We start from the raw sequence: 17,557 nt of genomic DNA, 5'->3' as shown, positions 1-17,557 counted from the left end.
CCCCACGATTCTAGTGTAATGCCACCCACAGTACGTATTGGTGGGGACTGCTCAGGCCCCAAAGTGGGCCCCACTGACGTTGTAGCATTCGAGCCCCTCCATATAAGGCGCTTCCATGCACCTCCACGGCCTCCTCCCTGCTCACACCTGCGAGATGGCGTTACTTCCAGGTCAACGTTTCAACCACAAGACACGGCCGCCTTGAAAGCATTCAATGATTGGTCAAGATGGCGGATATCAACCTGCAAAAAATCCAGAATGATCTTGTGGCCATTGCCTACGAGGCAGGGGCCATGATCATGGCGGCCAACCCGAACAGCATCTCGACCGACACGAAGCTGAATTGTAAGACCACCATCCCCCATTCCTTCACCGACCACACGACGAGAGGACAAGGGCTGATTTCCATTTCCCCACCTCAGCTGTCGATATCGTGACCGAGACCGACCAGGCCGTCGAGAAGCACGTCACCACCCGCCTACAGACCCTCTACCCGACCTTCCTCTTCGTCGGCGAGGAGACGTATGTCGCAGGCACGACAAAGATCACAGACGAGCCCACCTTCATTGTCGACCCCATAGACGGCACCACCAACTTCATCCATGGCTTCCCCAACGCCTGCATTTCCCTCGGCTTCGCCGTCCGCCGCAAGCCCAGCGTCGGCGTGGTCTACAACCCCTTCCAGGACAAGCTGTACACGGGCGTCGCGGGGCAGGGCGCCTACGTGCAGCGCAACGCCTCGCTAGCCGCGCGCGGCATCCTCAAGGACGGCGGCGAGGGCTGCGAGAGGGTGCGCCTCCCCGCCGCGGGCAACGGCGACGGCCACAAGGCCCCCGCGCTGGGCGACCTGTCCACGGCGCTCGTGGCTGCCGAGTGGGGGTCCAGCCGTGACGGGGCCAACTTCGACGTCAAGGTCGAAACATTCCGCCGGCTTGCTGCCAGCAAGGAGACGGGCGGCGCCATGGTCCACTCGCTGCGGAATCTGGGCTCTGCGGCGCTGAACCTGTGTGTCGTTGCCGAGGGCGGGCTGGATGTGTACTGGGAGGGCGGTTGTTATGCTTGGGACGTCTGCGCGGGCTGGTGCATCCTCGCTGAGGCGGGTGGCATCATGGCGAGTGGCAATCCGGGGGATTGGGACCCGCCGTTGGATTCGAGAGTCTATCTCGCGGTGAGGGGCGCCCCTAGCGGGCAGAAGGAGCTCATAGAGGAGGTGTGGAAGGTTATTGGTGATGGGAGGATGGAGTACAAGCATTAGCCAGTCTTTGCATACATGGGTCATCTAGGCTTAAAGTTTGATAAAGGACTATATAGATCACCATCTAGACACGCGTTCGACTCGTCATTTTTTACCTAGGTAGTAGTGAGATGGCTCTCGGTACTCCTCAGCCGGTGAGGGCGATCCAGGCAGGACTGATGTGAAGCTACCCAAGTGCTGCAAGGCGAGTGGTAGCAGGAAAGGCTGGCTACTTAAGTATTCAGTACTATGCCAATCTAGGTCTTCTCCCACCCCCTTGACCAACACAATCTTCCGGCATGTTTCCTTACGTGTTTGCACACGGCCTAAGTGAGAGGGATCAACTAAAATCTCCATCAATTGCAGGGCGGCTGTTAGCTCGCTTGCAATTGCAAGAAACATAGATACCTAGGTAGCCACGACACAAGCCAATAAACGGGCAAAGCGGTATCAATAAGGGAGTGTTGGCAGGGCAAGAAGAAAAAGAGCAGAAGAAAAAAGATCCAAGAACTGAACAATACTTTTGAGGTACTGATTGCTTTACTACAGACTCCATCCAAAGTTTTGTGAATGTTGTGGTGTACCTTACCTGCTGGTTTCGCTTCTATTCCGCATACGTCCGAGGACATACCTGGAGAATCAAGCGTATGGATTCATACTACCTAGGTACATAGGTACTCGGTTCCCAAAGCCTTGAATCGGTTTGCTCCTTCACATTCAACGTCTGAAGCTCCCGAGGTCCTGAGGTCCGAGACACAAGCTCGTGGTCCACGCCTCCAAGATTCTTTTTACACTAGACATATGCATACCAGACGGGTCATAACATAACAATTTTGATTTCTGACTGTCATTTATATGAACGGTTAATTTATCAGACATCGGGATGTCCACTCCCTAGTTCAGACCTAGGTGGGGTTCCTTCCAAGGTTGTAATGTATAGTAGGAACATGGATGATTGGCTTTTATTCCGTACACAGGGCTAGCTCATATCAGCCCCGCGGATCTTCATGATATAGATGCTTAGTTCGGGATAGTCTTGACGAACAATGCAAATGGTGCTTCTGTCTAGTCTGGGATTTCCCAGTGCAGGCGGTCAAGCTGCCTTACTACTGTCATTTATTCAGCCTACTTCGCGGCGTTCTAATCAACGCCGCCATCGTTATCCCTTAGCCTTGTCTGTGTGTCACAAGGCTGGGTCATACACCTATTGTGTTTTAAATGTTATTATAGATATAGTATTATTTTTTAAACACTAGGTCTTAAGGGTTTACATTTATATTAAGGCACTATATCTATCCTTAAATATACATAGGATATAAGTAAAACTAGTTAATATAAAGTATACTCTTAACATTCTTATACTACTTAAATATTATAAAATTAGTTAATACTACTATCCTATCACTCTATACTAAACATATATCATGCCTAAAAAAGACTACATATCTAGGTGTACTTTACACTCATGCTAGTGAATGTTCCGAGAGATGAGGTAGGTTGTGTTTGTGGCAATTGAGCCGCTTTCGTCGTTCCAACGTTGATACCTTGCGAGATTTGTGCACATCCCGACAATGAATAACCTTGTAGATTCAATTTGGGTATAAAGTCCGACATCCGGCAACCCCATTATTGGAATTAATCATTAACTCGGGGATTTACGCTCTACAATACGCCGAGAAAAGGATCTACGGGTCTTCCCGTGCGGGATCTTGAGGAAAAAGAGGTCGAATCCGTTTGGGTGATATTGCGTGCTCAGGTACAAAGCAGGCCCGTGGGGTCATGGTTGAGGTCCTGCGGACTTGTAATTCGACAATCCAGAGGACCCCCACGACGCGGCCCCATACTAGTCCGGGGAAGGACGGGGTTGGGTGGTACTCGGGCTACAGGGATCTTTCAGCCTCCATTTCAACGTTCGGGATGCAGTGATTATTATCTCGGCGGTTCATGGACATTCCCTGGCAGCTATAAAAGTCAAAAGAGACGACTATGGGATAGATGAGTTTGAGTGCGAGGCTGTTTGTCGATGGAGGTGCCCGTCTCCGGCCCACTTCCAGAACCAAGAGGCGGGAGTATTTCCCCCGAGAAATTTGCACTAGCAAAGAGGTTACCCATCAGGAACCAGGAGAAGCTAGCGCAGCCAGAGCTCACAGCCCTGGCAGAGCGACAACGGCAGCAACCAAACCCTGCCCGCATTGAAGATGAGGAGGACATGGCATGTGGGAAATTACACCGGTCGCCCAGCCAGTTTCGATCAAATCGGGTGGGGTGACCGGGCCGCCCACACGGCCTGGTCGCATGCCATGGAAAGTGGGCATATCAAGCGTCGTTGATAGGCTGTGCTAGCGGTGTGCACTCGCCCGCATGACAGCCGATGAGCGAAGCACTCAACAGAGTCGTAGACACATCCGATCTTGTTCGACTGAAGATGTGACAGGGACGTATCGCCATGCACAACCTCAACGGGCGCCGATCATTGCCCAAGGGTGATGCATTCTCGTGCGACCTCACCAGACAAACAACCCAGATAAGCAAGTTCGAGACTGGATCGAATGCAGCTGCGGTTTGCCGAGGGGTGTGCACCAAGGCATATTGACCCCCGGCGGAGTCGTTGGACATTTGCCGGTCTCTCAAGCGTACCACGACCATCGGTCTGGGGTCTCATTGGCCTTAGGACATCTGCGTTCCGCGGCCTCGCAGCCATCGCAGCTGTGCCATGGCAGGAGTTTGGACTTCAACTTCAGCCGAGCGGAAATGTGGGCCAAAAAAAGTCTCCAATTGCGCTGTGTAGCCCGGGAGACCTGGGGGCCAGGGGGCCTGCCTGTGATGCCGCACCGATTGTTGATCGGCGTAGCGCGCCTCGATCTGCAATTTTTTTTTGCGGTGGGCCACTCGACGGGTGTTGCAATGCAGATTGCCTGATTACACAGTTCTGGACAGTATTGATCATGCTGTCAGCCGCCCTGCTCGGGCACCCGCCGTCCAACACTGCCCGCTGGTTGCAGAGGATCGATCGACCGACTGCAAGCAGACCTGGCTGAGAGCAGGCTGGCCGAGATTTGCCAAGCAGAGTCATTTAACGGTGTCTGGCGACGTCATCCTCGGCCAGGACATGAAGGAGTGGTCAAACGCAGATGAGCACGTTTCGGGGGCCGACGAATACACATACATGCTCATACACGCGCAGAATAGAGGTGCGACTCAGGAGTAGGGCCACCAGCCACTCCGGAGAACGGATGTCCAACGACTTTGGTACGGTTTCGCCGTAGCCGTCCCGACAGCCGAGCAGGGTGTGTTGGTGTGCGCCAGTTGCATCCACCCACAGACACACACACCCGCCTGCTCCGTACACAATACACAACAGTCGGAAAGATATATGGCTGCGGCAAGGTGCACATACAGAAGCTGTAGAGATGATCGCCGGGTGTTTCACCTTGCTCGCTGTTGCTTGAGGTATGGCTCGCGTGCCAAAAGATGCGCCATGTGGGAAGTGCCGCTCTGCCGTGGGTTTGGTAAAATGGGCCATGCACGCGGCGCTGGGGGGACGAATGCGGCCGTTGAATTGAGACATGGGGGCTTCCTCCACCCCTGTCGCTCGTGGTGTTGACGTGGGGCCGTTTGGGGGCAAGGGCCTCTGGTGGCCCTGTGGCCCAGGCAAGGCCCAGGATGCCTGGATGCTCGCTACCTCCCGAAGTCTGTGCCATCCCGGTGTGAATGCAACGTGCATACGCCTGATCCTTGCACTGTCGACTCTCGCTTCGCTGGTTTCGACCGCTCCAGACGCTTGCAGACCTGCATCACGAGCCGCAACTCCCCTCGCCTCGCCTGGATTTTTGAGCAGGCGAGTCCGATAAGTCGCCGAGTGGCTTTGGTCGAGATCTGAGGAGTACGAGAGGGAGGAGCGGGGAGGAAGAGTCCTCACCGGTTCGGATTCCAGAGCATCTACTATGTACCTAGGTACCTAGGTAGTATCTATCTGGCTTCTGCGTTAGGTGTCCTTCTTGGATAACAAGCAGAAACACAGGCGGGCAGTATAATCCATCACATGAAGTTGACCAGGAGGACGTCAATATTTTTGCGTCTCGTGACATCTCATGGGAACCCCTGCGAGGTGCAAGAGCGAGCGAGCGAGAACATTCCCTGGCAACTGGTTCTGGCAATTGCGATGCAGCTCCACCACACTGCGTCCACGCACATGTGTATCCCGAAGCAGGACCCACCTGGGGACGATCCGCTATGTTGGCGCCGGAAGTCGGGGGGGGGGGGCACCTGCATCTTTCCAACAACCCAAGCACCCAGGCACCTTCACCTAGGTTGCATATCTCTTCTGCGTGCGTATCTCTCCATGTCTACACTAGACGTCTAGACCCTGCGGTGCGCTACTCGACCTAACCAACCAGGTTTCACCGTGCCATGGCAGGGGGCCATTGGCAGAATGAGCAAGCACCACCGGGTCGTCCGTTCTCGGGCAAAGGCCAACCTCGTCTCTGGACCAGACCAGACCAGACCAAACCCATGACAGACGAAAATCATCCTGACCGTAACTTCGCCCCGTTGCACGCGCTTCCGCCCTGCCTGGGTTGTGTGTTTATCTTTTCTGTTTTCTCTCTTTCTACCCCCCTCTCTTATCAGTGCACAGATATACCACGCCTACCCTGGCACACACCACATAAACAGCACAAATATTTACCTGCTCCCACCGCTTGCTGCTGCTGCTGCTGCTGCTGTTGTTGTTTCGCCAGCTTTCCCCTCCTTGATATTTGTCGCCATCCACCTCTTGCCTTGCTCTCACAGGCTCTCGTCCACGGTGTACTGTCTCATTTCCTGCTGTCCAAAGTAAAAGATAAATCAAATAAATACCTATCGACCCGTCCGCCCGGCATCCTGCCCAACTCGTTGCGGGGCCCAGCCCACTCACTCGCACCGCCTTGCCTTTTTGCACTCGACGATCTGTCAGGGTCGAGAGACGGGGGACACCAGCAGTATATTTGCTGCCCCATCGGCGACGCTTCACTTTGCACTTGTACATTTTGTTCATCTGCTTCAAGTGTTGTGTTGCGAGTCGTAAGACTGAGACCAACTTTCAGAAGCAATGACCCTAACCGCTCAGAGATCACCCCGTGATTCGGACGGCTTTCCCACTCTACAACTTTTCCTTCTCGGTAGGTCACGGCGCACCGGCATGATTTCCACTTTCAACAGCATTACGCAAAAAATTACTCACACCGACTAGCAATCGTTCGTCTCGCCGAGCCCATTGCGCTCACGTCCATCTTCCCATACGCGTGGCAGCTCGTCAAGCGCTTCAAGGTCGGCAACGAAGAAGATGCATCCACTTATTCCGGCCTGCTTATCTCGTCCTTCGCCCTGGCGGAGGCCGTGATGGGAATGTTTTGGGGTGGGCTGAGTGATCGAATCGGCCGCAAACCCGTCCTTCTGCTGGGCTGCCTTGGTACCATGATCTCCATGATCGTCCTTGGCTTTGCCGACAACATCTGGGTCGCCCTCCTTGGGCGTGTCTTTGGTGGAGCTCTGAATGGGAACATTGGAGTCATCCAGACCATGGTCGGAGAGCTCGTGACCAAGCCTGAACACGTGAGTCGTCTCCTCGGGAGCAGCAACTTCCATGACAAATGACTGATTTCTTCCAGGAACGTGGGTACCACAACGATGACCAGCCTTGGACGAAAACGATCATGAATGCTAACTTGTCGAAGCGAGGGCTTATTCCATCATGCCTTTCGTATGGAGCATAGGGACCATAGTAGGACCGTGCATCGGCGGTACTTTCTCGGATCCCCACGAATCGTGGCCAGACGTGTTTCCCGAGGGCGGCCTATTCGAAAGGTTCCCCTATCTCTTACCAAACCTGATCTGCGCCGCTCTTCTTTTCATCAGCATCATCCTTGGCTACGTACTGCTCGAGGAGACCCATCCTGGCTTGCAGTCGCGAATCGTGCTTCCGGCAGATACGTACATGTCTGAAGAGACGCCTCTTAAACAGACCTCGGATGCCGTAAAGCGTCCTGCCGTGGACCTTCGTTCGGAAACATACGGCACTTTCCTCACTCAGAACCTAGAGGCAGTAGAGCAACGCCAAGAGACGGAGAAGGCGGCGCCGTTCAACATCTTCTGCGACAAGCGGATCATGGCAGTGGTTATCAGCCTGTCCATATATGTAAGTTGCAACTCGAATGTCCATGTGATGGCCCAGGTGCTGACAATTTTCAGACGTACCATGCGATGTGCTACGACCACCTCATGCCCATATTCTTTGAAGATGATCGGGCCGTGGTTGACTCCATCAGCTCCGTTGCTTCGTCTAGCTTGCTTTATTTCCCGGGTGGACTTGGACTCTCAATCCCCGCTGTTGGAATGATCAGTAAGTCCCAATATTTCCGGCATATTATCCGACTGTCCCGGACCCCGTCCCATGGCGCGCATAGAGACTGTGAAGAATGCATTGCTCGTCATTCTAGAATGGCTGTCTGACTTGGGGTTTAGTGGCTGTTAATGGGGCCATCGCACTTTTCATCCAGGCCGTCGTGTTCCCTATCGCCGCCGATCGGATCGGGGTATTCCGACTCTTCATCATTGTCACGGTGCTGCACCCTATCGCCTACTTTTTGATGCCCTTCCTCGTCTGGACCCCGGAGTCCGCCCTGTACCCCGTCATCTACTTCAACCTGACCGTCCGGAACATCTTTTCCATCCTCGTCTACCCGCTGCTGCTCATCCAGATCAAGGAAGCGGCGCCCAAATCCGTCCTTGGGAAGGTGAATGGGTTTGCAGCCAGTGCTGGTGCCGCATGCCGGATGATTGCACCGCCTATCGCCGGGTATCTGTACACGGTCGGGAGTAGGATGGACTGCACCGCTTTGGCTTGGTGGGGCAGTGCCGCTGCTGCTCTTGTTGGTTCTGTCCAGTGCTTTGCTGTGCAGAGGACCAAGGCCGAAGACCCTATTTATCGCGAAGTGGAGGGACTGGTTCGCACCCAGTCGAAGCAGGCAGCCGTATCGGTCGTGGATGTCTCTGACAACGACTATTGATATATTGGCAGGTGTTGTTGTTGGTGGGACTATGGAAGAGTGCGGCGTGGTTACGAGACATGGACAACGAGAAGTCGAGGACCTGATGTGATGGGGCAGAATGCGGATCCTGTGGACTCGAAGGTGACTACAGATGAGCGCGGTCATAAAAATGGCGTTTTCTTGGGGTTGTCAAAACGGCGGCGCATGTTAAGTGGGTTTGGTTTCATGGAGTTAAGGCAGGGACTCTGCATTTGTACTCAGGTAGTGTGCGGTCACCTGGCATGGAGTTGCTGGCGTTGGCGCTTGGTGTGTTGCACCAGTTTGGGAGAGGGATACCACAATACCTCGCATAGACAGACTTGACGTTAAATTAATATATCATCATGAAGACCAGGCGATAAGACCACTGTGGGTGTTACAATTTTCAGGACTGGGTGTCACAGCCTGTGTGGCCGGCTGGTGCTTGTCCTGTTGGCGGATTCAAAAACCGACACAAGGCAGGCCTGGAAGGAGAAGGGGCTCCCGAGGGACGGCGAATCATGACGAGTTGCCGTGATCTATCAAAAATATGGAGGCGATCACTCAAACAAACTGCTCAAGTCGGTCACATCCAGAGGCGAGCTCTGTCTCTCCTGGGATGCAGGATCGAGAAGGTGAGACCAACAACGACCTGTTGAGGCAGATGGATACGAGCAGACTTCTCGTGTCATGCAAGACAAATCGCAAAACTGGGAGACCTGGATCTTGGAATTTGGGCATCACAAGCTGTACCAACCATGACATCGGGTTCTGAAGCTCAACGTGATGTGGTTGATCGATCCCCTAACCCTTGCCTGATCGGTTTTGCAGACGGTGGAAATGGGGTGGGAGAAGGTTGCTGAGCGAGGAAACGAAAGGCAAAATTGAGCACCTCACAGTGTGACATCACCCCCCTTTTTCCACCCTTGACTTTGCATGCCACAATCTCGAGACATTGGATGAAAATCATCAAACAGTTGAGACTACGCTCATGAGCCCGGCCTTACCTTGTGTGTTGTGATCATTGGACTGCCCAAACCTTCGGAAATATTTGGCCGCCCCGCCTCAAGAATTTCAAGCGGCACTGCCGTTTGGGGAAACTTGACTTGAGAAATCGACTGTTGATTTCAACTACATCACTTCCACGCACTACCTAGGTCCTAGGTACCCAGGTACTTGTCAAGCCCAAGAAGAGAGAGTTCATAGACTTTTGGCCTGTTTTGTCTTTCTTTCTTTCCTCAAATCACAGGGTGGGCGATTCGTCTGTCTGAACCGCCCCAGGATGGTGCAACTCACAGAGATCACGGAGAAGACTGAGTCTTCGCTCAAAATCTCAGACGCCCAAAATGCACCACAAACAACAACGCCCCCCACGGGCACAGAACCCAAGAATGGCAGCTCGTCGACCCCAGTAGCGGGGCCAGCACCACCACCGGCAGCGTCAGTGGGCCCATCAATGCCGCCAGTCGCTGCGCCAGAGCTCCCGCCCCAGCTCGCCCGCAATGCTGGCAAGACGGCCGAGGAGATCATGGAGGACCTGAACAAGTCGCCGCTCTTCATGACGGAGATGGAGGAGAACGATGACGTGGCAGCGCTGGAGGCCCTGGCCTACGAGGGCACGTCGCTGGAGAACGCCACCGACTTCAAGGAGCGCGGCAACGAGTGCTTCAAGACGAAGCGATGGCGAGACGCGATCGAGTTCTACGGGAGGGGCGTCAAGCTCGTGACGCAGGAGGAGAAGCGCCGCGAGAAGGGGGAGCCGCCGCGCGAGGGCGATCCAAACGGGGACGACGAGGCCGAGGTCGCCGCCCAGCGCGCCGTGCTCGAGGCGCTGTACGTCAACCGGGCCGCCGTGCAGCTGGAGCTGCAGAACTACCGCTCGTGCTGGCTGGACTGCGGCGCGGCACTGCGGCTGAACCCTCGAAACGTCAAGGCGTGGTACCGGAGCGCGCGGGCGCTGCTGGCGGTGGGGCGAGTGCAGGAGGCCGACGACGCGTGCGCGGGCGGGCTGAGCGTCGACGCCGACAACGCCAGCCTGCGGGCCGTCGCGAGGGACATCGTTGCGCGCGCCGAGGACCTGGACAGGAAGGCCCAGGCCGCCGCCGAGGAGAAGAGAAAGCTTCAGCGGCGGGCGCAGTTCCTGGCCGGCGCGCTCAAGGAGCGCAACATCACCGTCCGCACGAGCAAGACCCCGCCCGACATGGGTGACGCGAAGCTGGAGCTCGTCCCGGACCCGGAGGACCTCAACAGCACCCTGAGCTTCCCTGCCGTCCTCCTGTATCCGGTTCATTACGAGAGTGACTTCATCAAGGCCTTCAACGAGAGGGAGGCACTCGTCCAGCATTTTGGCTATGTCTTCCCGCTGCCTTGGGACAGGGAGGGCGAGTATGGTGCCAACACGGTCGAGTGCTTCATGGAGACGGCGGCGGGTGGCCTGGTCAAGGTCGGCAAGAAGGTGCCGCTGCTCAAGGTTCTTAGCCTAGATAGCGTCGAGGTCGTCGACGGTGTGGTCAAGATTTATGTCGTCCCCCGTGGCAAGGCGGATAACTGGGTGAAGACCTTCAAGGAGGCGAAGGCAAAGGAGGCTGGAGCAAAGCAATAGTTGTGGCAAACATTTTCGTTGGTCCAGGCATCCACAAAAATAACGTAGAGAACACATTTCGGTACTGTACCCTGGGGCCCTCACTACGTGGCCTCAAGAACGAATTTGCCCTGCATTATGAGTCTATTGGTGCTAATTGCCTAGTAGATGCTACTGGCGTGGTGGTTGTGGTGAACGCCCTGAGAGCAAGCCACTCGTATGTCTGCTTCCAACATTTTCCAAATTGACCTGTCACGCCTAGTTTCTTGCATATCCCTAGAAAAAGGTATCAACTCATATCGCACGCGACCCGTAGTCCAGTAGAGAAGAAACACAGTAATGAATGCCCAGTTCGGAACGCCATTTCCTTAACCACCGATTGGAATGCTTGAAAGGAGAGACAGGGATGAGGAGGAAATGAAAAGAGAACACAGGCACAAAAAGGAGAAAAGAAGAAAAAAAAAACACCGATTTAGTCTTACATAGAGGTTGCCCTTCGTCTCTTGCTTCTATGCCCATCCGGTGTTGCCGACACTGGTGACATGGACATCGACTCTTGTCCACAGCCCCGCGGGGCGCGGTCGCCCACCGCTGCCCTGCTATCTATCTCCCTCTTGTCGCGGCGCCGGACCTCCCTGTGGTCTCTGACGCTCAGGTTCATTAATAGCAGTGCCGCGTTCTTCTCGGCACCGGTAGTCGCGACGGAACTGGATGCAAACCACGGCCCGTCCTGCTCACGGCTCCGATCTCGAATACAACTTCCAGAGGCTTGAGACGTCGGCATGGCGATTGTGGCCGTCGGGCTGCTCTGGCCCTGGCCATCGTAGCCAAATCCTGGGCCGGCCTCGGCATCAGGTGCCGGCCGCTTCGATGCCGTCCATGCTGTCGAGGCATGTGGGGCATGAGGGAGCCTCTGCGAGGTCTGGTAGTGTTCAAGCCTGCTCGCATGGTTGAAACGGGGTATCGCGCTGAGTAACGGGTTCGGACCGCCCGGGTACAAGAAGTCCTCAGAGAAGTTCGGGTGGAGGCTGTTTGGCGAACTTGAGGACGGGTGTGCATGTCCTGGGTGGTTCGCGACTGTCCAGCCGCTGGAGCGTGGTGGTGACATTGGTGAATACGGGATGCTGCGGTGATGAGGTGCATGAGGCAAGGAGGGTGTCTCAGGGCCAGCATGGATCTCCGGGTCAGACTCCTTGACATGTGGACTGTCTATTCCCCTCTTGAAGCACAACCGTTCACCAAAGTCAACACGATCCCTCTCGAAGTCGTATGGAGATCCGTTCCGATGCAGGCCACGACGTGCAAGACGAGGGCTGGGGATACTGGTTGGGCTTGGGAGCGCTGGGCCATGACTGTAGTGGTGCATTTGCTGAGGGTGGAGCGGCAGGTGGCCGTTAACGTTGACTGCGTTCACGTTGGCAAACACGCGGCGATAGAGCTCGGCCTCACGCCCAGACTCCGCGACGATGGCAGGGTCGATGGCCATCCGGCCGTACTCTGGGGCGTCAGGGGATATGCATTGGGAAGGGAAGTCTGGGCCGAATATGGGGATCAGTGCACCGGCGATCGGCGCGCAGAATGTCGCGCAGACGGCTTTGGCACACGCATGGGGCATCCAGTAGCCTGTGGAGTGCGGGTCAGTTGCTGTTGCAGAGGCGGGATGTCACTATAGAGAACAAGGTGCATAGTGCTTACCCTGGGCCATGATAGAGCCTCCAGTAATACTGTGCGTGATGTCGCGAAGGCCAGGATTCATGTTAAGCATCTTGGCCGGCATGGTCTGTTTTTGGTCAGCATGAGGATCGTTGAAAGGCACAATGAGAAATGGAATGGGTTACCTTTGAGTACTTGCAACATTTGAAGAAGGGGGTCATCCGGACCAAGCCAACGTTGTAGTCCCACATGACGGTATATTCAGCATCATCGCCCGGGACTTGGAAGATGTACTGGAAGACTGCATGGCGACCGTAAGCTTCGAGTCCTGGGGGGGGGGGGGGGCGAGGACGCTTGTGATTGGCGTCCGGGAGTTTCTAACCTTCAAAGCTCTCGCGGCCTGTCTTCTCGTAGAAGTCTTTCTTGCCGCTGTTGTAAGGAATATGTCGACAATAGTCCTGGATCTTGCCATAGGGGCATACTTGGTATTTCTTGATCTCTCGCAGCGAGCCCTCATCCAGGTTTTCGAAGGGTGGGTAGTTGACAAGGCCTTTGGCCTTGGACTTGACGAAACCTCCAGACTCCTTGGCCATTTTGGTTGGTTTTGTCGTAGAGGCGAGGTGTCGTTCGAATAGAAGACTTGGGCAGTCGTCCGAGTAGGATGTTGCAGGCGACGACATGGCTGGACTTGGTCGGTACCGAGGAGTTGGCGGAGGAGGCCCAGGGGGCGCCGGGTTAAGAAGGGAGGCGAGCGACAACATAGCGGTGAGCCCTGGTCTAAATGTCTCGAATGTGTAGGAGAAGATGCAGGTGTAAGAGGGGAGGATGGGATTTTGATGCCAGAAAGATAGTACCCAGGCCCAAGGGGGACGGGTAGTGGTAATATGGACTCAGACTGCAAGACAGCGCTTGCAGCTCGGTCAGACTGGGAAATCAGGGCGAGGCCAGGTCAGGCAAGAAAAGGGAAACCAGGACCCTTTTCAATTAGCAAGCAGGCAAAGCAACCACACGATCGTCGTCGGGCTTGCCAGGCCATTCGCTCCCAAGGACCAAGGCACGGAGAGGATGGGAATGGGTGGGCGCGGTCAAGGCGCGTGTACAAGGAACCGAGATGTTCTCTTCCTTTCTTCCTTACTTGGGACTGGCCATGCAACCAACTGCAAGTCCGCTGGCCTCTTCCCGTGGGCGACGCAGTCGGCGGTGTTCTCGGTGCTGCTCCTTTGTCCGGGATGTCTTGGAATCGAGCCTCTGAACGGAGAGATGGTCGTTTGGGCGGTGCCCACCGCTCTTCTTGGGGGTCGAGTTGTAAGCCACAAAGTGAGTACTGATCGGGGTGAGCGATAGGGGCCGGGGCAGCTGATCAGACGAGCATCAATGGTGCGGGTGCCGGGTTCTGCTGGGCTCGCTCTTGGGCTGAGTGGTGAGGATGACTTTGTCGGGCCCGGCTGCTGTCCATGTTACCTTTGCTGAGGCATCGCTTCAGCATCAGGGGGCCAGGCCGATCGGAAAGGTCAAACGACTCCGTGACAGTCCCAAAGCTGCCTTTCCCGATCTATCGATTTTGTTTTCTCAGTGATGATGGCACCGGGGGCTCCTTGTCTCCGTCTCTGTTCATCGGCAGCGAGTCCAACCCAGCAACAACCAAGGCCGGCGGTTACCTTGAGTAGCTAGCTAATACCTTCAGGACCGCAATAAGGACGGGAAACAAGGAGAATGGTGATTATGGCCACACCAGGATCGAGGTGAGGTAGAGTTTCAGTTGATTTCACCAGGCTGGAGCGCTGACCCGAAAGGGTGAACACAGGCGACTGCAAGACGCAGCGGATATGTGGCTAAGGAAAAACAAATCAGTTTGACAGCAAATATTGTAGCATACACAGCCAAACATCCCATTGGCTTGTTTGAAAATGTACAGGAGAAGCTTTGACAGAGCAGACTGACGGATGGCTGCAGGAGGTGCCGTCTAGCCACCAGACTAGGCGGCTTCCTGAGAAGGGTGCAACAAAGAAAAGCCCCCCCTCCCAGGCTCAGAGATCCTAGACACAACTCCTGCTTGACTCGACACACGTGGCCGCTCTGCCCTCAGCGTGAAGGAGAAGGATGGGGTAGGGGACACCATGTCCCATCGTTGCCAGCACCCTGCCCTTGCCCCCAGACAGGGAACGAGGCTGCTTTCCAGCCTTCTGCGCATGCTTCTCTGCAGATGGTGAAAACATCTCTGCATATTCCGGCTCCACCTGGCTTTCAGCCTTCCGCTCTGACCGCCAGAATACCTGACGGCTGCTCCATTCACCTCCGTTCTGCGGCGAGGAGAATCTGTGCGTATCCGCGGTTGACAGCCAGCAACAAGTGTCGAAAGTGGAGTATGTCGCTGTTCGTCGCCCTTTCAAGAGATTCCAGCGCTGTTCCAGAAGCTTTGAGGGGTTGGGATCTGTCCATGGTGGACGGCCGATCAAAAGGGGGGCACGAGCTACGCCAACGTGTCGAGCAATGTTTCTCCCATGAGCTCTGGCCCGTACAAGCATGGGTGTGCGTACATGACCTGAAAGCAACACAGAGCTTGTACCCGTGCGGGAGCCACCAGTGGGCTACTGACTGGCGCCCATATTCCAGTCTGGTCGTCCATGAGCAGCCAGCCCTGATGCCGTGTCGATGAGCGGAGCTGGGTCCGCAGCTGGGTCAGCTTCGCCACGCTATCGACCTCCATCCCGGCAAGCCAGTGACCGAGGTATGGTGACCTGTCTCATTAAGCTACTTAGGCACCTCTCTAGCCAGTACATTCACCGGCAGCCTTGCCCAAAGCACCATCAACCTTTGGGAGAAACTGGCGGGGTACAGCTAGGGAGCAGCGCGCCTATGGGACCAATGTGTAGCCAGTTTGGGCTCGATTAATGGAGACCCTGGTTGCTCTGGTCAGATAGGACAGCCAAGGTGCAGTCGTGACGGGAAATCTCTGGTGCCCCGTCCGCATTGAGTCCCAGCAGTGGACGACGGTGCCTCGAGTCAAAGTGCCCCTGGTTGACAATCATGGTGGCGCACCGTTCCAGCCGTCATAATTTCTGCAGCTTCCCGTATTTCAATGGAGCAGGTTGCCTGAAACGTAAAAGACGGCATGACCAGTGCTTGCTACCAAACGGGAGCAGTAAAATGACAGGCCTCTGGATCTGGTGCCTTCTGAAGCACAGACTGCGCCGCAAATGTGACATTGTCCAGAGGAGGAATGACCAAGGCGTGTTGGGTTGAGCAGGGCCTTGGGAACGAGCTTGTGTCTTGCGAGCTTTGTTGGAGGCTGGGAAACGCGTCGCGCCGCAAACTGTTGTATGTGAGATACGAGGCATCTTTACCGGTGCGAGGAACTATTGAAGCGGAAGTAAAAAGAAACCTACGCTGGGTTGACCTGCGGTTATTGCGCCGGCCAATCCCAGCACGCCCATGCTCCACTGTCGCACGCCAGCCTCGACAAGAACATCTGCCGCCAGCCCAGCCGTCCCCCAGTGACTGTTGCCGCGAGGTGCCACCGAGTTGCAACGTATCAATCTGAATGGCCGGATCCGACTGCCTCTGAGGTCGCAATCTCGCCAGAGCAAGCCCCCCTCCCCGAGGAGTCCGTCGTGGACATAAGCTTAAATGTTGCCAGCTCTGCCATGTTACTTCTAGAAGTGTAGCGCCGAGGGCGAGGAAGTCGAGCGCAGACACACCCGGATGGTTTCAGATGATTGTGCTCCTCGCAGTAGTAGCACGGCAGCAGCTTGACAGGCAGGGGATAAGGGAGCTCTGGCAACGCGGATGAGTGCTGTGTGACGGGTGTGTATATCCAAACGGCTGTTACGCTTCGATCGGGAAATTTCCTCTCCTCTCATGCTCGGGTGGGCGTCGCACGGCAGTTATGATATGCAGCAGCAAATCCCCCACTGCCCATGCACCCGTGGAACCTGCTCCCCATCCGGAAAGATGACGGTCGAGGGGGTAACGCGACGCGCAGAGAAGTGACACACATGCTTTGCCCTGTAGACCCGCCGATGGTCCAGTTGGGCTGGCTTCGGGAGGCTTTCGGCATGCCAACGATCCGATCCAACATGTCGATTCTGGGGCAGGGTCAGGTCCGCCCTGGACCAAACCAAAATAGCAGGCCGACTACCTACCTGCCTATCGATTGGAGGCTGGCGGCGATGAGGTGATAGATCACAGGTGGGCAAGGCAGTCGTCGGCACAGCACCCGACGTGTGGTCACATCTGGCTCTGGCCAGCCCCTTTTTCTCGAGGATGGTCGTCCCTGACTGCGCGGGCTGGTCCATTCGCTGGTTACCTAGGCACAGAGCCCAAGCCCAATATCGTCATGGCTCGACGGCCGACTCTGCCCCCGCTCCTTGACCGAGCCAAAGCATCATTGCCTGGGTCGAACGAGGCAGCTACAGTGACCACTCGACGAGAGCAGTGCCACCGCAACTCAGAAGGCAGAGTCACGCAATTGAGAGTTGGCGGGGCGTTACAGCATGTGTGCTTGCGCGAGCTGAGAGGGAGAGGCCAGCCAGAGGAGGCCAAACACAAGCCCAGCTGTATCACTTGGGAGGGAGGGAGGTTACCACCTTTGCATTGCAGATCAGAAATGGTCACTGGAGACAAATGACGTGCGAGTTGATGGGATCTGGGCAAGCACGAACAGAATAATCCGTCTGTGGAGATCAAAAGACGTGCACGATTGCATTGCACGCACGAGCTGTGCGGCTGACTGAGATGGATGCAGGCCACTCACTGCACTGTCCAGTTTCCACCCAGAGACTTATCACATGTCGTCTGTGCACTACCAGCAGGTACCTGGGGACCTTGTCATTGCCGTTGCGGTCGCGGCCCGTCTGTTGATGGGCATCCTGCGGCTGGCGGCGTTGGCTACCTTCCTAGGTACCTACCTAGGTACCTAGGTATGTACCTTAGCCTGGGTGCCTGGGTACTGGGGTACCTCCAGTCAAAAGGCCCGCCTTGAGATCCCTGCAGGACGCGCCTGCGTTGAATGGGGCTCTGGGTGCACTATCGTCCAATCGTTTT

At 55.7% G+C, this 17,557-nt stretch overlaps 3 protein-coding genes across 3 annotated transcripts; 2 read left to right on the top strand and 1 right to left on the bottom strand.

Annotated features, from left to right (window-relative positions):
* The first annotated feature begins 149 nt into the window (after window positions 1-149).
* KVR01_002054 (uncharacterized protein) lies at window positions 150-1,342 on the top strand. The gene is made up of 2 exons (XM_044793341.1): window positions 150-345; window positions 423-1,342. Exons 1-2 carry the CDS (start codon window positions 228-230, stop codon window positions 1,253-1,255), a joined length of 951 nt encoding a protein of 316 aa, XP_044647069.1. The 5' UTR covers window positions 150-227; the 3' UTR covers window positions 1,256-1,342.
* A 7,843-nt stretch (window positions 1,343-9,185) lies between these two features.
* Window positions 9,186-10,950, top strand: KVR01_003889 (HSP70/90 family co-chaperone CNS1). The gene has a single exon (XM_044792892.1). The coding sequence runs from the start codon at window positions 9,563-9,565 to the stop codon at window positions 10,880-10,882; it is 1,320 nt and encodes a 439-aa protein (XP_044648904.1). The 5' UTR covers window positions 9,186-9,562; the 3' UTR covers window positions 10,883-10,950.
* Window positions 10,951-10,986: 36 nt separating this feature from the next.
* KVR01_003152 (uncharacterized protein) lies at window positions 10,987-17,206 on the bottom strand. The gene is made up of 4 exons (XM_044781338.1): window positions 12,897-17,206; window positions 12,700-12,815; window positions 12,557-12,641; window positions 10,987-12,484 (listed from the first exon to the last, which is right to left on the bottom strand). The coding sequence occupies exons 1-4, from the start codon at window positions 13,273-13,275 to the stop codon at window positions 11,340-11,342; spliced, it is 1,725 nt and encodes a 574-aa protein (XP_044648167.1). The 5' UTR covers window positions 13,276-17,206; the 3' UTR covers window positions 10,987-11,339.
* Between the last annotated feature and the right edge of the window lie 351 nt (window positions 17,207-17,557).

Source organism: Diaporthe batatas, assembly GCF_019321695.1.
Source record: "Diaporthe batatas strain CRI 302-4 chromosome Unknown Contig00003, whole genome shotgun sequence".
NCBI classification, from domain to species: domain Eukaryota; kingdom Fungi; phylum Ascomycota; class Sordariomycetes; order Diaporthales; family Diaporthaceae; genus Diaporthe; species Diaporthe batatas.
This window is presented reverse-complemented; position numbering and strand designations above follow the sequence as displayed.